This window comes from Lepisma saccharinum, chromosome 3 (genome assembly GCF_977018435.1).
Source record: "Lepisma saccharinum chromosome 3, izLepSacc3.1, whole genome shotgun sequence".
In the NCBI taxonomy this organism is placed as follows: domain Eukaryota; kingdom Metazoa; phylum Arthropoda; class Insecta; order Zygentoma; family Lepismatidae; genus Lepisma; species Lepisma saccharinum.
In genome coordinates this window covers 104,559,556-104,578,295 of record NC_139231.1, presented here as the reverse complement: position 1 = coordinate 104,578,295, position 18,740 = coordinate 104,559,556, and the positions used below count along the sequence as shown (strand labels likewise).

Here is an 18,740-nt window from a genome sequence, read left to right as displayed (position 1 = left end):
TGTATTAAATAATGCCTATGTGTATATTTTTATTTCATAACCATAAAAAGTTACTATAAGCACTCGCCGCCTGCCGTTGTCATTTGAAGTTTGAAGATACAATATGCCCCCACCCTGTACATGGCGCCACCTCATAGTAGGCTCCGCAACTCCAGATTACAGATCTTGGTGCATCCCAGAGACTATTGCAAGAACAGCGATAAAAAAAAAAAAAAAGGCCCAAAATGTTTGCATGTATCCTCCCGGCCGTGTGGCCGTGACGGTTTCTCGTCGGATGAGTTTCCAAGAAGTCGGTCGGATGGGCGCAATTAATCACAAAGCCCTCATGCCTGGTGTACGCCAGGATTACCTGCTGCCTTGGGATTAGCTGTATTTGTCCGGGAGGTGTCATTTGTTTGTGTCGCGCTGACACATTACAGGTCTCCGCTGACCGTAGCGACCTGGCATTTTCCTCCGCAGGGGAGGCTTTTTTTTAGGGGGGGGGCGTGCCACATGCGCGTCTGATGTTTTGCCTTCTTTGCAATGCGAAGGAAACGGATGGCCCCGGTGAAGAAAATGCTCCGGCTTTAATTCCTGTTCAGCGATGTTAATTTAGGGAATATGCTGACCACGAAGCAAGCCTGAATTTTCAAATTTTCTTCAGCAGACGTAAGGAATCCAAAACAGCAGAACTAAACTTACAGAAAATCTCTGAGGTTCCGAGAACGAGTCAGGCCTCTGTAAAATACAGACGAGACCGAGAGTTAGTGTCCGAGACTCTCGATCTATTTCGAGACTTGGGTACGATATTTGGAAAATTTACCTTAACGAAACATATTTTACGGTTGTTTGTAGTAATGTTGTCAATACGTTTATGGCAATTATGAGCATTTGCAACATGGTTGCATGTATTCAAGATAAAAATAAAATGTTCGAGGGTTCGTAACTTCGAAGCGAGCTGTCAAACAGAAAAACTGTTACACTTTGTGCAGTATATTTTTCTACACTCCAGGCAAGAACGAGACGAAATCGAGATAACATTGAGAGACTGTCAGGTCTCGTCTCGATACCATTCCTGCTCCGAGGAATCTTTATTACAGCTACATTGTTTTGTTAGCGCGATAAGCTCGCAATTGATTATTAGTAAATGTTCCGATGGCATGTAAGGAAAGCCAAAAACGGCAATTTCTCACCGTCGAGGGCCTCAAAACTGTCCTAAATTATTTGCAAAGTCAAACATCATGCAATTCAATTAAAATTACAACCCGTTACCTCAGTATTATGTTTTTAGCATTTTGAAGCATTTTTGTTCAAAGTAAGTTGAAAATTTACATATCTACACAACTTTTAATCTTGATATGACTTAGAATTTGCCCTGTCACTGGACCAGTTCTCCTGTAACAAAAGCCTTGTTTCTGTGAAAGATCAGAATCGCTCCTTAAAATCCGAGATGTTAAACATCTATGTAATTTAACCCTTCAAGATGGAACTAAGCGTTAACTAAATTCATACGATTATCATTGCACAAACTTTTACCCTGCAGTTGAATATAGAGATATGTGAATCATAAGAAACACCATGCTGCCTTTCTTTTTTTTTTCCTGCAAGTAAAATTATCGTAAACTAACTTTAGATTTAATGGCTTTGAGGGTGGGGTAGCGGGGTTAGAGTCTGCGGCCCCTTTGACCGCAATAATGTCTGAAACCTTTAATATCTCATCTAGTTTTCCATATCAATTGGCATGATCAAAGAGGCGCGGTTTCATTTCGATTTTGCAAGTTGAAAGAAATAATCTTTTTTTTTTCCTTCATAATTTCTCTTCGGTCACTGAAATTCGCTTCTAAGCCAGTAAATTGACTCCGGTCTCCGGGCTGGTAAGCGTTCAGTCTTTGCTTCTATTTCTTAGCAACACGTGTCCGTATCTGGGCGATGTGTTATGTACTGATTAGTTCTCCAAACTCACAGTGACATTTCATATTTCGGTAGAAATTAATGGCTTAAAACATGGCCGTACATGAGAGTAGGCTGTAGCCGATCTAATCCCTCTCCCATTTGTTTAATAAACATTCTGCAGTAATTACATTAAAGTTAAAACCGCACAAAATTGCAAATTACAATGTTTGAAAGAATTTTGAATATTTTTCTCACTTTATTGCAGTGGTGTGTGTACATATTCTCACTGCCCCTCCCTAGTACCTGTATCGAATTTAGAAAGACGTAATTTAGAATCATCGTACAGATGGGGGAAAAATCTAGGCATGGAAATGAGGGAAACATTTCATGAGAAAGCTGGTGACTGATTAATGGCATTTCCTTGGAATGGGCAGTTTACCTTACCCCCTCCCCACACCGAACATGCACTTGCTGATTATAGCAAGAACAACCTCTTTTGTGTGTGTGTGATTTGCCTCCTCTGTGATCACTGATAATAATCTAATATATTTAAAATTAAATTTGAGATTCAATTCAAGGACAGTATCTATACACGGTGATGGAATATTTGTTTTCATTTTTAGAATCGGAGGCGTGGAGAGGGGGCATAACCCGCCCATGTGAAGCTTCTGTAGTTACGATTAATGGTATCCCAGTTAAGCATGTCCCATATAGTACAGAAATTGTTCCACGAGGGAGGAGACGAAAATGTGTTTCAGACATGAAAGGAAATTTCTTTTGTTGTCCTCTGCTTGTTTTTCTTTCGTTCCGCGTTTAACTTCGGAATTCAATAACTGCCCGGCCGACGTTTTCATGTATGTAGGGGGCCACGGAGCACCTGCGAACTCCGACGAATGTCAGCCATGCAGAGTTGGAGGTAAAAGCGAGTGGATCAATATGGATGGTGCTTCAGTGACGCAGTACTTAACTTAAAAAAAACGACCAGTTTTTTTTTCCATCGTTTGTGTTCACCTGGAATGTTGCTTAACTTCGAGAATCCTTCGATTGATTACCTGATTTTTGCGATAGCCCGAAAGCTCGAGCAGTCCACATAGATGCCTGCCTCCAACCGGAGAGCAAACGCAATAAGCGCCTCAGAGAATGTTGTTTCAACACGCTTGATTGCTTGCGTTTGTTTAAAGCAAGACATTGTGGACGGATTTTCCTGAAGCGATTTTTTCCTGCTATGGACCAATACAGGGACTCTGATGTTGACAGCAATATTTCCCTAGGAATTCTGTAGCAAAAATTTGAAAACTGGAAAAGAGAATAAAATAGTATTCAAGTATTGAAAAGTGTCTGGGTGTGATTAGAATCAGGCTCTTGACAGAAAGAATTGAGCAAGTGCGGGAATAATTTCTGGGGGGCATTCACAGTTAGTATACCCCTAAACGCTTAGAAGTTGGTGTTTGGACTAGAATAGAATTTGTTTACCTAGTTTTTCTAGTTTGATTGGTGCAGCTGGGCCTCTGCCTTGCCCATCGTTCTAGTGCCTCCACTTATCAGATCATCTTACGTTTCTTTACTGCTGAATGTGTATTAGCATTACAGAGATGGTTACCAGTATTACTTAAACCAGAAAATGAAGCTAATTTTTAAGTAACTTTTCATATTTTATTACAGTCCTTGAAATGAGGATAATTTGAAGGTCTCAGGTTCGAATTCTGTCTTCGGCTCTCTTGACAGGTTATTTCATGGTTTTCCTAACCCCAGCTGGATCTGAAATAACACCCTTAATAAATGCAATGTGTGCTTGCCGACATCTCACCTCCCCATCGCTGCATGCGTTAATTTTGAAACCACCGTCATTTTGTATGCATATACAGGGTGTTTCCAGGCTGATGATACAAACTTTCAGGGACGATGGAGAAGGGCACATGTATCAATTTGAGATAAGGAACCCTGGTCCGGAAACGACTTAGTCGAAAGTTATAAGCGAAAATCGGTGTATGAAGATGTAATACTTTTATTACCTGCACAAGTTTCACAAGCTGCTATATTCACAACAGTTGTTCAAAGTGGCGTCCCCCAGCTTCACTGCAGGCAGGACATCGTCGCACAAAGTTTTGTCCAGACACCTGTCGAGACTGAAGAGGGTCTCCTGGCAAGAATTCTCGCTGAATGTAACATTGTTCGAACGACCCCGAGGTTGTTCCAATGGGTATGCCAGTACTTTGTGCGACGATGTTATGCCTGCAGCGAAGCTGAGGGACGCCACATTGAACAACTGTTGTGAATGTAGCAGCTTGTGAAACTTTGCAGGTAATAAAAGTATTACATCTCATACACCGATTTTTGCTTATAACTTTCGACTGAGTCGTTTCCGGACCAGGGTTCCTTATCTAAAATTGATACATGTGCCCTTCTCCATCCCTGAAAGTTTGTATCATCATCATGGAAACACCCTGTACATCAGTGCGAGTGGCAATGTATTTCATGAATTAGCTCAAAAAGGTAAGGATGACCTCCAGATAGATAGAGTATGTATGGCAAAATTTTTTAGTAGTATTGCATTAAAATTATTGAAACAATACCTTTTCCTGAAGGAAATTGGAATGTGTGATCAACAACAGTTTTACACCTTCTCCCCCTAACATCTTGGTATCATTAATACCTCAGGGGCTTTCACTGCTTTGCAAACATTTGTTCACGTGATCGTTCCAACCATACATCAACCACTCTGTTTGTAGAGGCTGAGCAATATTGATGCTTCGAGGAGAGTGTTTGTTGTTGCTGTTATTATGGTAAGGGTCATTCCTCAGTAACTAGAAACAGGTAACACATGCGAGTGATAACTGTTATTAATAAGTAATGAAGATGCTCTGTTAGAAGGTACCACTGAAGTGGTAAACTTCTTCAATACACTCGGTGATTCAAAGCTACTACAAGTCTTTATCAAAGTTTTTTGATTTGATTTGATTTAGTTTATTTTACTTCGCGTTTTGTGCCTCTTGGCTAATTTGCGAAGATGGGGATGAGTAATGAAAATGATGAAATTGATGAATGGACATTCACAAACAACCAAGCCCGACCGGGATTCGAACCCGGGACCTCTTTATCAAAGTTAAAACACTTAAAACATAAGATGAAGTGGGGTGGGGGTTTTGCTGCTTGGAACTCGACCACTGATTATGGCCCTCCCTTCCTCTCTTTTTTCTTTGTTTTTTATCTTTTTAACCTCGCTGCACAAGTTAAAATGTAGATTTTTCTATGAAGATTTCATAATGTTTTGAAAAGATAGCAGTAAAGTTTGGTAACATGCAGAATTTGAAAGGATTTTCATGAAACCTTTGTTTATAAAGAGATCAGTTGTCATGTCCAAGTTTTCTTTCAAAATTTTCTGGTGCGTGTTGGCTATCTCTGGCATTTTATTTAACTTTTTATGTAGTTCTTGTTTTTTCTTTCTTTTTGCTAACATTTATTCTGTCATCCATTATACACTTAGTTATTTTAAACTCCTTGGGTTGCTTATGTGTGACTTGCTTTAATGCATCTATGTAGAATACTCCCTCCACATGTTTACATTATTGCCTTTCTCTGTTGTAAACAATTCCTGAAGATTTTTTTTTTTTAAATCAGCCAAGTGAGGTTATTAATGAAGTGAAAAATCTCTATTTTCGTGTGGTTTATAAGTCCTGTAATAGTTCTGACATTTCGGGACCATTGCCAGATCCTTCCTCACATTAAGAAAAACAGAATGAAAACTTGTCTAAAGCGTAATTGATTTTTTTTAAGTATACTTGCGTCATCACGATCCACTATCAATGCACATAGCTATTGACTGACCTGGGTTACCTTTAAGTGGAATCTTCTACTTTGTTATTATCTGTACGATGTGGTTATGCGGATCTTTAAGAACTGATAGATGGTTTTCTTCTTAATGGAATAGAATGGGTGAAAATGTTTATGTTATACAGGGTGTCATTGTAATGGCGCCCACGGACCACAGATTCGTATAGAGGACATCAAAACAAACAACTTTTCTCAGTAACATTTTTCTCGTTGGTGCATCATTTCGGGGCTACAGTCGTTTAAAAAAGCCCGTTTTGCCGCCTGAATGCTGGCAACCACACACATAATTTGGTTGCATTTGTGCCGTCATATCCCGTAGTGAAGCGATGCGTTCAAGTGTTGCCAGGCACACACATATTCTGTGAAAAATGACATAGCTACAATTAGCCACATTATGTACCGTAAAACGAAACGAGCAAACACATTCTGTAACTGAACAGTAAGTAAACAAACGATACGAAAAATGGTAGCAAGAAAATAGAATTCAAGTGGAAGTGGTCATATCGAATTTTGTCTCAGCTTGCATGTCAAATATTTGCAAATCTAGTTACCAAGTTGGCATCTACAATTTAGTCTATCCACTTCGTCCTTCTGATCTACTAGTTGTCTGTGACACACTGAACAGATGACAAAATAGAAATGAAAGAACTCAAAATTTCAAAGGTAAGCAACACATAATATAATGTATATTCTGGGCATTATTTTTGAACGGCTGTAGCGTCGAATCGACGCACCAACGAGAAAAATGTTACTGAGAAAAGTTGTTTGTTTTGATGTCCTCTATACGCCATTAAAATGGCACCCTGTATAATGGCTATCAGGTGGGATTTGTCTGTTTGATTTCCTAAATCGGGAAACATTCATTCATCTGTTCTTAACTTTAAGAGATAACTGTTTACTTTCTTCAGATTATTTCTTAATAAAGGAAGTGATATGTACATCTGTTTTGCATTTTTTATCAAACATAAAACTTTTAACAAAATGTTGTACACGGTGTATCTAGAAAAGTATATTTAAAAACATGTTCTCACTCACAGAACATATCTGGATTTATTGAATCTATTGTTTTGTTATAGTAGTGTTGCTGTATTAGAAGTAAGTATGAATAAATGAACGAATAGTAATTGAGATTGTCTGTTCTCTTCCAGGTGCGGGAACGGTTACGGGTAGCATTAGAACGAGTAGCAGCCCTAGAAGAAGAATTAACGTCCACCAAAGAAGAAGTAAGTGCAATTGTTTTCTTGGTTAGACTGCAAATAGGCACTTGTGAAAGATTATTTTGCAGACCTTGCATGTGGACATCATTAGTATTCCAGACAATGCTTTAGGTGGAAATTTGTTAGGGTGGGGTGGGGGTGTTTGCTGCATGGTACCACCATTGTAGCTGCTGGGGAAGGGTTGCTCTGCTTGAATTTTCCTAGATAGGAAGATACCAACAACCCCCCCCCCCTTTTCCCTTCAAGCATTGATCCTAAAGGTTTGATACTGTAGGTTTTATTTATCGTATTATCTCCCAGAAAGAAATATTGGGTAAATTTCTCGTATCGGACAAACGGCTGAAATTTGCTAGTTCATTTAATTTGAATATTCGTACTTACGTATTCTGCATTGAGAAACATTGCTGAAGGTGGCTTTTCGCTTATTTCACGGAAATAAGCTCTATTTGCGACATATCGAGTAAGTTTTCTTCGTTTCTTTTTGCCTTCGGTAACACGCAAAATGGCGGTCACAGTTTCACTACCGTACTCGGCATGCAGTGTTTCCACCCCACTGCAACCAAAAATGCCTACGTAGCCCCACAAACCATTGACGCATAGCCCCACGAACCATTCATACATAGCCCCACGAACCATTTCCAGTAAGGTTAGGTTAGGTAGGGTGACTTTTCGAAAAAAATATGCGTAGCACCACACACCATTCTCGCATAGCCCCACGAACCATTGACGCATAGCCCCACGAACCATTGACACATAGCCCCACGAACCATTGACACATAGCCCCACAAACCATTTGCGGAAACGTACCTTCTTCAGTTACAAAAACACGTGTTTGGAAACACTGACCGGGATTACGTCATCAGACACAGGCTACATCCACCTGGAAGTTATTGGATGCAAGAGCTTTCGTGCATCGGTCACACATTTATATCGAAAAATATATGATTTACCGGCAAAATTCAATGAACGATGCAAGAAAACACTTCCCCGAACTTCCACAAGTCTAAAGAAACTGCATTCGGTAAGTAATTTCTCCTGTAAATTTGAAGAAATCCGTTTGTCCGATACGAGAAATTTACCGAAATATTGTATATGTGAAATCTGTAAAACAAAGTATTGAGGAACCGATAAAGAAGTCAACTTCCACCCCCAATCTTGCAAGAATTTTTTTCTGTATGGTACTAGTGAACATACAAAAATGTGCTTAAATTACTTCAATTTCTGTAATTTTCTATATTTGTGGCTCTATAGTATGGTTCCCAGCTAAATAGTAATAAATGTTTGGAATAAAAAATCACTTTTGTATGGCTAATTAAGAGGACATAATATATTCAGGATAACATAAACAATAATAGCTAATTTACTTGGTGCAAGTATGATATATGTTGAAGCATCACACTAGAATATGTATCACTTCCCAAACAATGGTTGGTCCTTTAATTCGATAGTCTAGTTTTGACAGGACAGTAACAAATGTGTGCAAAGTTATTACAGAATGTTGCACTTGGTAATAATGGTAAATATATTTATGTATTGATGGGTAAACTATTTTTGTAAAAAATTGAGGTCAACTGCTTTTCTGAAAAGGTCATGACCTTCCGTTATCAAAAACCCTTCATGAGTATTTGAAATACTGCGAAAAGCATATTCAGACAGTAAATTGCCACAATCAATGAGAAAAAAATTAGAGCAAACACATCTTCTAAGTGGAAACAATTGAGCATCTTTCAGATATGTGCTTTAAAATATATTACTTTTTTTTTTTTTTTTTTTTTTTTTTTTTTTTTTTTTTTTGCGATTTTACTCTCTAAAATGCACAGATTTCTTCTCCTTTTTCTTCCAAATATTTAAAAAAAATAAAAACACAATATCCAAAATTTTAAAAGAACACTTTAATTCAACATGAGCGAACTTCTTCTTCTCTAAATCCTTCCTTTTTCCTCTCTTAGAATCTACTCCCTGGAGCCTCACTTCTCTTGCGAAGTGTCTAAATCTGAGCTCCATCCTCACGATAATTTAATTTTTTCTGTTCAATGGAATTCCCTGCCACTCGATTTCCTGATTAGATCAGAGAGGAAGAAGACACTGATACATGTCCCAAGGAAAAGAACAAAATGGGATCTCCTGGAGGAGAGTTTCTCCAGTCTGGAAGATGGTGCTGTAAATGCTTTCTGTTTTTTCTTTGATGAGTTTCATTTTATAATTATTATTTTCTAATATACTTTTTTACCATTCTGTAAAATGTGAATATTTCAACAAACCAAAGTGTGTGCTAGCACTTGTTGTTCAAAGAAATTCTCTGATGTTGTCACCTTGTAATCAAGGGGTCTAAGGTTTGATACCTGGTGGGGGCACATAGTGTTTCGGATCCCATTTTAAACTGTAGGTGCAGCCCCAATTAGCCTATCTGTGCATAAAGTGGACTTCAAACAACAAGACTCAAACTCAATGAAATTTCCAGGATGATTATCTAAAGTTTTATATATATTAGCAATGGTACTGATCAACAAAGCAGAAATGGAGTGTATATCAAGTATCCATACCTCAGAAAGTGGTAGACACACAAATGGAAAATGTTGTCAACTGGTAGACCTACCAAATAGCGCTGAAGGCAACACAAATTATCTCAATTGGCTCATTGGTAAAGCTGTCTCCTTGTAATCAAAATGTCCTGAGGGAGGCATATTACACAGTGGTTAAGATACCACATTAACGTGTAGTTTGAGTCTCAATAAGCTTGACACAGTGTAACATGGATTAAAAACAACTTTTGGCTCATCCACAAGTATTTGATTGTCAACAATTGATGTCTCTGTAACATATCTATGTATCACGAGCTGCTCGGGATCATTTGAAATTTGGTGGAATAAGAGAACACTCTTAATACCAATCTCATTATTATAAATGATCTTGATGGAGCCTCACCAAACAACGATTGAATTTTATCAATGGAGATTATTCAGTAACTAATAATGATGGAAACCTAAAATTTGGTACACATAGATCTATCTAATATTATTGGGATAGTGAAGCAGTATAAAAAGTACAGTGGAATAAAATCTGGCCATGAAGTATTTAAAACAAATGTCTGTCTGGGGAAATGTTAAATTCAGTACTTTATAATTGAAACTTGTCCAATTTGACATCCATGTAGTGATTTTCAGGGCCAAGCGATTTGGTTCTCTCTTGCTTTGCATGAGAACTGGTGGACTTTTCAAGCTATATACATAAAACATGGTAAATTTTAAGAAATTTTTTATTATAATATGGTGTAGTCATTTGTTTGCATAAAACTTCTGTTCCATCTGTAGGCAACAAATAGAGATCTTTGCGATTTAAGTATTGTTAGTGAACAAAGATTAATTGTCAATATTACTGTTTCAAAGATAGTTTGGAATGCTGAACCTCTGAAACTCTTCTCTCGGGATGCCCTTGTGCAGTGTTCACCATTAGGCATACTATAAGCTAAAATTGATTGCAAGAATGGTACGTTTGTAATGCTGAAAACAGAATAATTGTTTGTAATTTTCAGTTGCAACAGTACAAAATGGGGCGAATACCTGACGACGTAGGAAAACCAAAGGAAAATGGCCAACAAGATGGTGTTGAGGGTGAGGACCAACAACATGGGGATCAACATCCGCAGTTGCCGAAGGTAACTTTGCTAACAGTTGCATGTTTTGGCCAGTGTCCCAAGACTTGTTCATTTTGTAATTTTTCACATCAATTGTGCTTTGTGGTGAGGAAGATATTGAGCACTTATTAAGTATTTATGTATTTATTACTTGTGAAATTACATTACAGTGGAAAATATCTTTTTTGTCATTCCTATATTCAACTTAGTCCCATTACGATTAATTTGTTTCTATATTTTTTGTGTTTAACATAATATTGTTTCATAAATCATGCATGGGAAGTTTTATTGATTGGTGTGTTTAATTGCACATCATATTTATTTATTGTATGCCTGTGAATGAGCTGAATGATTTCATGTTGTGTATGAATGTGGTCATTAAATTGATGCATGTTTTCTCTACAGACATTTTGTTTAAAAGTATGCTTTTTTTAATTACATATGTGTAGAGACACATAATCTTGCACCGCCAGGAAAATTAATTAATGACATTAATACATGATGTTGGAATTGGGATGTACAGTTGAGAATTTTTAGGTATTTTTTTTTTCAAATGACAAAGCTCTACAACATCTTTTTGTTAGGAATGCATTATGACTTCATTCATTTCTCGTAACAGAGGCTCTCTAATGGGGCTATAGAACCAGACTCAGAGGTATCCAGGGTATTGGAGCTGCAGAACACAATAGAAAAACAGGTGAGACATAAATCACTGCCATAGTAAAATAACAAGAACAAGCATTATAACAAATTATTAATAACTTTTTTGCAGTGTTGCCAGCTTAATGGATTTTCTCAACTTCTCTTGAAAAATTACCAAATTATCTTTTTTAAAAATCATTGAATTACTTGACATTTTTTGCACTTACATACTTAATGGTGGCTCCTATTACATACAAGAAAGATGGTGTTACTCAAAATATCCAGCTTCTCTGCATATCAGTAACTTTCTTCTCTTTCCTCAATTGGTAATAACTATTAAATTTCCATTATTTCAACTATTTTGTTGGCAGCACTGTACATGTCATCTGTGATGTGTGACAATATAATGGTATGGCAAAAAGTTTATATATTTTTACAACACATACATAGTGAGGAGTAGTTATTTAGCATTGTGTGACTGGCTTGTATTTTAATTTTAAGATATACACATGGTGCAGAGCCTTTATTTAAAATTGTGCATACCAGTGTCTTAATATTTTCTTTCTGTGAATGATCAGTGTGTAATGGCAACAACTACCCCTGTGACTAGAGAATATACTGTCGTCCTTTAATTTACCAATACATAATGTTAGCTTGAATAACCAATTGTAATTTTTGTATTTTTTGTACACATTAATATTTTGATGCATGTTGTCTGTTAACTGTAGAATTTCACTGCATTATGCATGGTTCCCTATTTTATAAAACCTGTTAAAGTAGATTTTGAATTTTAGTAATTTAGTTTTGAAGTAATGTTATAATGAGCATTTCATTTTGATAGAAGAAGGTATGTAGGTTAACCTATTTTGATCTTCCTATTTCTTATTGCAATTCAGAAAAAGGGATATTCATGCTATTAAGTACATTATTGTAGTAGTAAACTTATTATTACCCTAATAGCTTATGCACTCCCCTTTAGCTAGTTGTTAATCAGAAAACATTTACAGCATTATTAAACTTTGTAAAGTTAGTACGTAAACAAGGATATCATCTTGTGATAGAATATTTCATACCATAATTTGGAAATGAAGTAGCACTAGCATGGTTGAATTTTCAGTGAAAGAACCTTTCTACAGGTCTTGATAGTTCTGCTAAGGCTCCTATGGACCTTGAGCCAATCTCAACAACTAGTTTTTAAAAGTTTATTTCATTTCAAAGAATTAAATCCATAAAATGAACATGTTTATAATTTCTCCTAGAACATTCACAACAGCTTCAATTGAATTTCACATGAAAAGTAATAATTGTAAAACTAAAATGTCCAATCCTTGTTAATATAATGGAAATTAAGAAACTGAGTTGTACAGAATTGTAATGTAAAAAATATATAAAATTTATCTGTGGCTTTTAAGAAATATACCTATTGTTCTTGTAAAAATACAGTTTGGATTTACTTCTATTAGGTAGATCATAAGGTTTTAAAAGTACCTAAGTGGGGAAAAGACATTTCTAAATTTTGTTCAGTTTGAACACCAGGTATTTAAAATACTTTCATGTCATAACAAGTCTTACTTTCTAGTACAGAGATGTAAATTAGTGCCCACATGAAATTTTTCTGAATGCTCTAGTAGAATTCTAAATAGTTCCTGGGGGGAGAAGAGATAAGAATATTAGTATTGTTCTTCCAAAGGGGAGAGATTTTTCAAAAAATTGTTGCCGAGATGACAGTAGAAACTTACGAGATCATAGGATAAATATGATACAGAAACCATCCTGCTTCTTGTAGAATGGGTGCACTATGGTGCTTACTGTGTTCTTTATAATGGATATTTCACTTGCATATTTGTAAGGATTCGATTTAATAATGTGCTCATATCCCTGTTGAAATATCTAATCAACAGTTGAAACTTCATGATGAATATTGAAATGTGATTGTTATATAATTTAACTTTAATTTCAATGTCGGTATTTTACTCAATGTCTACTAGGAATGTAGATCTTGAGCTTGTATCAAAGGGTTCAAATTTTCATAAGTTTATGAAGTTACACAAGTTTTTGGAAACAAAAAAAGGACATTGTAAAATGTAAGTTACACTGAAGTTAAGAGCAAGGAAGGGGCTGGTTTTTGGGATGTACAGTGCATGGAAAATTGCATGACACAATTATTTAGCCTCGTTCAACTTTTGTCACAATTATGATGATACATATTGATGTATTCAAGTGAGTTTGTGGGTCTAATATTACATTCTGTGGCAAAATGGAATAAAATGACAATACAACAAATGTTGCATGAACAAATTATAGGTAGTGTGCAATTTTTCTTCATATTAATTTAAAACTGGGCGCTCCACTGCGGCATTGCAAGGTGTTTTGAGAGAGTTGCTCTTATCCATCAAAAACTTACTATGGAACTTTATGTGGACTTTGCAACCATCGTCCCAAAGTAAGGCTTACTTTTGTCACATTATAAGACAAATGTCTGAATATGTTCAGATGCAGTCCAAATTGGGTTACAAAGATGTAGTGTTCAATTGTTAGTTTTTCTTAGATACAGAGTTAAAATTAACAATCCTTTGGCTGTTACCAGCTGTACCAACACATATTGGGCAGAAAATGCCTAGGCAAAGTTCAGACGTAGGTTGCTGTAGGGGTCAGTTGCATCATTGTACATCCCCCATCTCTTTCTAAAGTGTTTTTTAGTGTTACTGCAGCAAACACAACACCGGGGGCTTGTGTTCATGCAGGCCCAACCCTAAACCTACAGAGGGATCTCCACTGGAGAAAATTGCTTTGAAAAAAAGATATTTCAAATATAGTAAATATATAAAAAAAATACAAATAACAATCCAATGTAACTTGGCCTGAGAATTATAATTGACGTTGAAAAAAAGGGCCCCTCATGATGTTGTTAACCAAGGGCTGATTGCCACATTGCAAGAAAGGAAGAAACTGTCAAAGATTGTGTGTTACGTTTCACTTTATATTTGGCCTGAAAATATCGATTCATACCTTCAGGCATGAGGTAAGATATATGAAAAGGTGCTAAATTAGCTTCCATTTTGCACTCAATAATGTAAACATGGTTCATAAAAGAGGTTGTTGTTTTTACAGGTTTTTAACAAGGTGAGTTTCAGTTGAATATGTTACCAATAAGTAATAATACCACTTAGCACAAAATGTAGCTAATTTAAATAATGATGCACTTAGGTTAATAGGATATTTTTAAGGGCTGAGCTGATACCACTTTGAAATTATATAGATCCTGAAAAATTGTAACAATTCAAAAGTAGTACAGAATATGTACCAATGTTAAGATATATAGGGACTCGATTGGAACTACATCATAACAGTCTACTAAAGTTTTGCTTCAAAATATCCATCATTTCACATGATCACAAAATCCATTCCCATTATCTTGTTGCAACATGAAAACTCTGATAAAGTATTGGCTCGTATCGGTGATTAAATTCCAACTGACTTTCTGGTACCGTTACCAGCGCAATCTGCTGATTGATGCAGATACATCGCTATTGGCTCAGTCCTCGATATTTTTAGCTTTAATAATCAAGCACTGGCCATTATATGTGTACTAATAAAATAGAGAAATGAAATACGTCAGGCATTTTTTTCTCCTCTTTCATTATAAATGTTGTTTCATCTTTTCGAGATGATATCAGGTCACAAGCAAAATTTGTTTACTAGTTCAACCAGTCTTTTTCCTTTGTGCGTGACTGACTAACTGCCCACTACGCATCTAATCAGCACAAACATTCTACCATATATTTTTAATCAGTGTATACTGTATTTACATATATATATATAGCGAATGTAAATTGTGTATATTAATGTTGCATTTTATATTTAGAATTCAGATCTTAGTGCCTCACAACGTCGTGTATCAGAGATGAGCTCAAGAATGAATGAATTAGAAGAAAACCTAACAAAAACACAAAAGGAATTAATAAAAATGCAGGAGGCCAATTCTAAACTTCAAAGGGATCTTCGGGAAAATGTAGCACAGAAAGAAGACCAGGTGAGTTATTCTACTTAATTTATGTGCATCTGATCAACCTTGAGAAATTAAGCTGTAGTAGTAGAAGACAATAGTAAATTGGTTTCAAAGACAGATGGTAATATTTAATTTTTATATTAATTAAAAATGAGAATTTTTTTGTATTTTTTGTTAGCATCGTTTTGTAGGTATTACGACACCTTGCTAATACTACAGCGTAGGTACCATTGGAAGCTTTTCTTTTCACATGTGAACACATAGTGGCATGTTTTTATTAATATGTATTAAGTTTACACTAGCAGTAAATGTAAAAAGAAATGATATTCTAAGTACTGTATTTCAGACTATAAATTATTTACGTGCTTTGCATAGTGGATGAAAATGCAACCCCCACACAAATGAGGTTGACAGACAGACTCAAAATAACGCTGGTCAATTCAGCTGATGCATGAATCACTATCATAAGAAGGAAGTCAAGTGCCACAATCAATTAACAGAAATACAGAATTGTATTAACATAAAGCACAAGAAACTACATTGTCTATAATAAACAGGAGCACAGAATGTGTACACAAAAATGAAGAAAAAATCTCCTTGCATCTGAACCTTCAAAAACTGCAGTGAATATTGTCTTGATTTCAGTAAACTGGTATTTTTACACAAGCTAGATTGTGAAGTTTTAAATCTCCATCTCCATGTTCACTATGAATAGCTTGTCTCTTTTGAGATTTTGTTTCATTCGTGTAGGCACATAAACTTGCCAGTTTTCACATTTAGGATTTAATAATAGTGGAGCCCCTATTTTACGTTCTAGAAAGGCCCCAGGAAAATGTATTGAAGTTCTACTGTATTTTTTCATTAGACAGTATTCCAGTACTGTTTCTCACCTAAAACTGCTGTTCTCATGAATTGGTTATTTGTATTGTTGTTCTTCAAATGTGTCTTAGGCAGCCACTGCTTCCTATCCTCTGCTTGCTTTCTCCAATTTTTAACTTTCATTCTTCATAGGTTTTCTTGTACATCAGCTTCTCTTAATCTAGTTGCAAATTGGTTCCATTTTGTTATTCTTTTGACTGTTCGAGCATCTTCCATTCCTTCAATATAACCAATCCAGGCTCTCCTCAGGGACTTATATTTCTCTCACTACGTTGTTTTGTTAACCACTGAATGAAAGCTTGAAGAAATTCTTATGCTGCTACCAGTTAAGATATTTTTAAAAATAAAATTGCTTCTAGGGGGAGGGAGATATTTTTATTGCCTATTGTAATATAAATTAAGCCTTGTTTCCATATTAAAAACACTAAGTTACTTGTTAAGTGTTTTTATATCTTAATTAACTGCCTTGGTCAGCAACTTAGTGTTTTTATTACCTGTTACCTGACCATATTTCTTCTTCCAACTAAGGGATGGGACCGATTAATTGGTACTCAATCAGTAGCAGCCGATATATTGGTGTATCGGTAAAATTACCAATAATTTAACTGATCCGATATATCTTTAAGTATCTTATAATTTAGTGCAATATCTTGCCATTTTTTATGATTTTTATGAATATAAACATATAATCTTCATGCCCTACTTTTTTAGAAAGTAAATGTCGAAATATGTCACTTCTTTTGCATTGCAGTCACCTACTACGTAACATACATTTATTAAAGAGGTCAATGAACCATTCAGGTCCACCAAGGGTCATTTGGATTTTTATGTCAGATAGGCAGAATATTGGTTAACAGTATAGGTAAATTTTATATCTGTATTGGTCAAAATTTCATTTTGGTTCATCCCTAATTTTTATATTTTTTGAATTTAGATGTACCTTTTGTAATGAACAGTGATATATGTCTTCCTTTGACTGATTTGAACTGACTAATGATAATTTCTTTGTGTCTGTTTATTAAGGAGGAGAGGATTGCTACGTTAGAAAAGAGGTACCTGAATGCTCAACGGGAATCAACATCACTTCATGATCTGAACGAGAAATTAGAGCAAGAACTGCAACATAAGGAAGCTCAGCTCAAGGTAAGTTGTTAGCTAATGATTATAAACATGAAGTTGACATCTGTCTCATAAAATAATTTTTTGATGGTAGTATGAAAAATTTCAGGTATTTCAGACCAATACTATTAGTAATTTTGTAATAGAATGAAATAGGGTTTTCACTATAAATAATGATTAAGTCAAACAAATGTTAAATCATATTTAGTTTCTACCAGATCACAAGAACTAGAGATATTAGGATGTAGCCATTGCCATTGTAACTAGTATGTAATATGTGGGGATTACAATACAGAAACATTTGCATTATACAGGACTATCTGTATGTGAGTGAAAACATATATCCATAATTTGTTACGACAGTGTGTGTTATAAATGCTTTGTCAGTTAGAGAAAAATGTTGATGAAGGAATCAGGATTATAAAAACAAGAAATAATCTAAATAGTCATGAATTTAGTAATATTTATTTTAAATGGGTACCAAAAGTCAAGAAAATGTACAATCAAGACTGTGACAATTACAGTAGAGTCAAGCTAGTAACCGGTGTGCAATCACAGCGCAGAACGGTTATTTTGACAAAATCCTGTTTCCGTAATGGCTGCTTTGGGGAGGAGGAATTTTAATGCTGTCTGCTCTTGCCCAAGCAGTGGGCGTAATTGGCTTGTTTGACCACGAGTTCCTTCGAAGGTAAGTACGGCAACAGAGGGTCACTGCCATAAAGGTAGTCTTCATGTTGGGAGATACCGTGATTTCACTATATTGGCAGAAGATAAAATTATGCCTAAACAGGAGATCTGGTAACTGTGATGTGTTTTGTCACAAATAAAAGATTCTGTCATCTTGTATCTGATTTACCACAATACATTGTAGTCGTTTCTTATTCCAACTTCATTGAAAATGAAAAGAATAAGAAATTTGTGAAATGTCACCTTTTGCAAAAATAAATAATATTAGTGAATTTGCCTCAAACTTTTGTCCCTCAAATTTTCACAGTGTGCAATAGAAGATACATACCAAAGGGTTATTTGCTATTAGCTAGGATTGTTATTAAAATGTTGGTATGCTTTATGTAGTGCTGAGCTGATTCCACTTTGAACCAATACCGATGTTGATTCCAATTCTCTTTCAATTCCCCTCAATACCAATGCTTCAACATTTTAATAATGTATAGTTGTTGTGAATACATGTAAGTATTCCATTGCAAACCATGCCAATCTGTCACATATTTGCTTTGCATCAATAACACATGATATAACTGAAATATTGACTTAGCAGTCACTTAATTGTGAAATTCACTTTTGCCACACAATATTGGCACAAAATTTATGAAGGTTATGCATTTTACATAATTTCTGGGATAAACAAGAGTCCATAAAAGTGTTTAGGCATCATTTCTGTGGACTTTGGAAAAATATCAGCTGGGCTCTGTGATTAATAGAGCCACATGTTCATGGTGAATAAAATATCAAGATTTCGGTACAAAAACTGCACACATTTTTGGATCAAAATGGCATTTCAGTGTTAAAATGGTGAATA

General features: G+C 35.7%; 1 protein-coding gene across 13 annotated transcripts in view; it reads left to right on the top strand.

The window, feature by feature from the left end:
* Positions 1-18,740, top strand: part of Liprin-alpha (PTPRF interacting protein alpha) — a 575,925-nt gene that overhangs the window by 497,556 nt on the left and 59,629 nt on the right. For all 13 annotated transcript variants that reach the window (XM_083119089.1, XM_083119079.1, XM_083119080.1 and 10 more), the window contains exons 4-8: positions 6,852-6,926; positions 10,453-10,575; positions 11,174-11,251; positions 15,062-15,229; positions 17,108-17,227. In XM_083119089.1, coding sequence (XP_082975215.1) covers positions 6,852-6,926; positions 10,453-10,575; positions 11,174-11,251; positions 15,062-15,229; positions 17,108-17,227 — 564 coding nt within the window. The remainder of the gene's footprint in view (positions 1-6,851; positions 6,927-10,452; positions 10,576-11,173; positions 11,252-15,061; positions 15,230-17,107; positions 17,228-18,740) is intronic.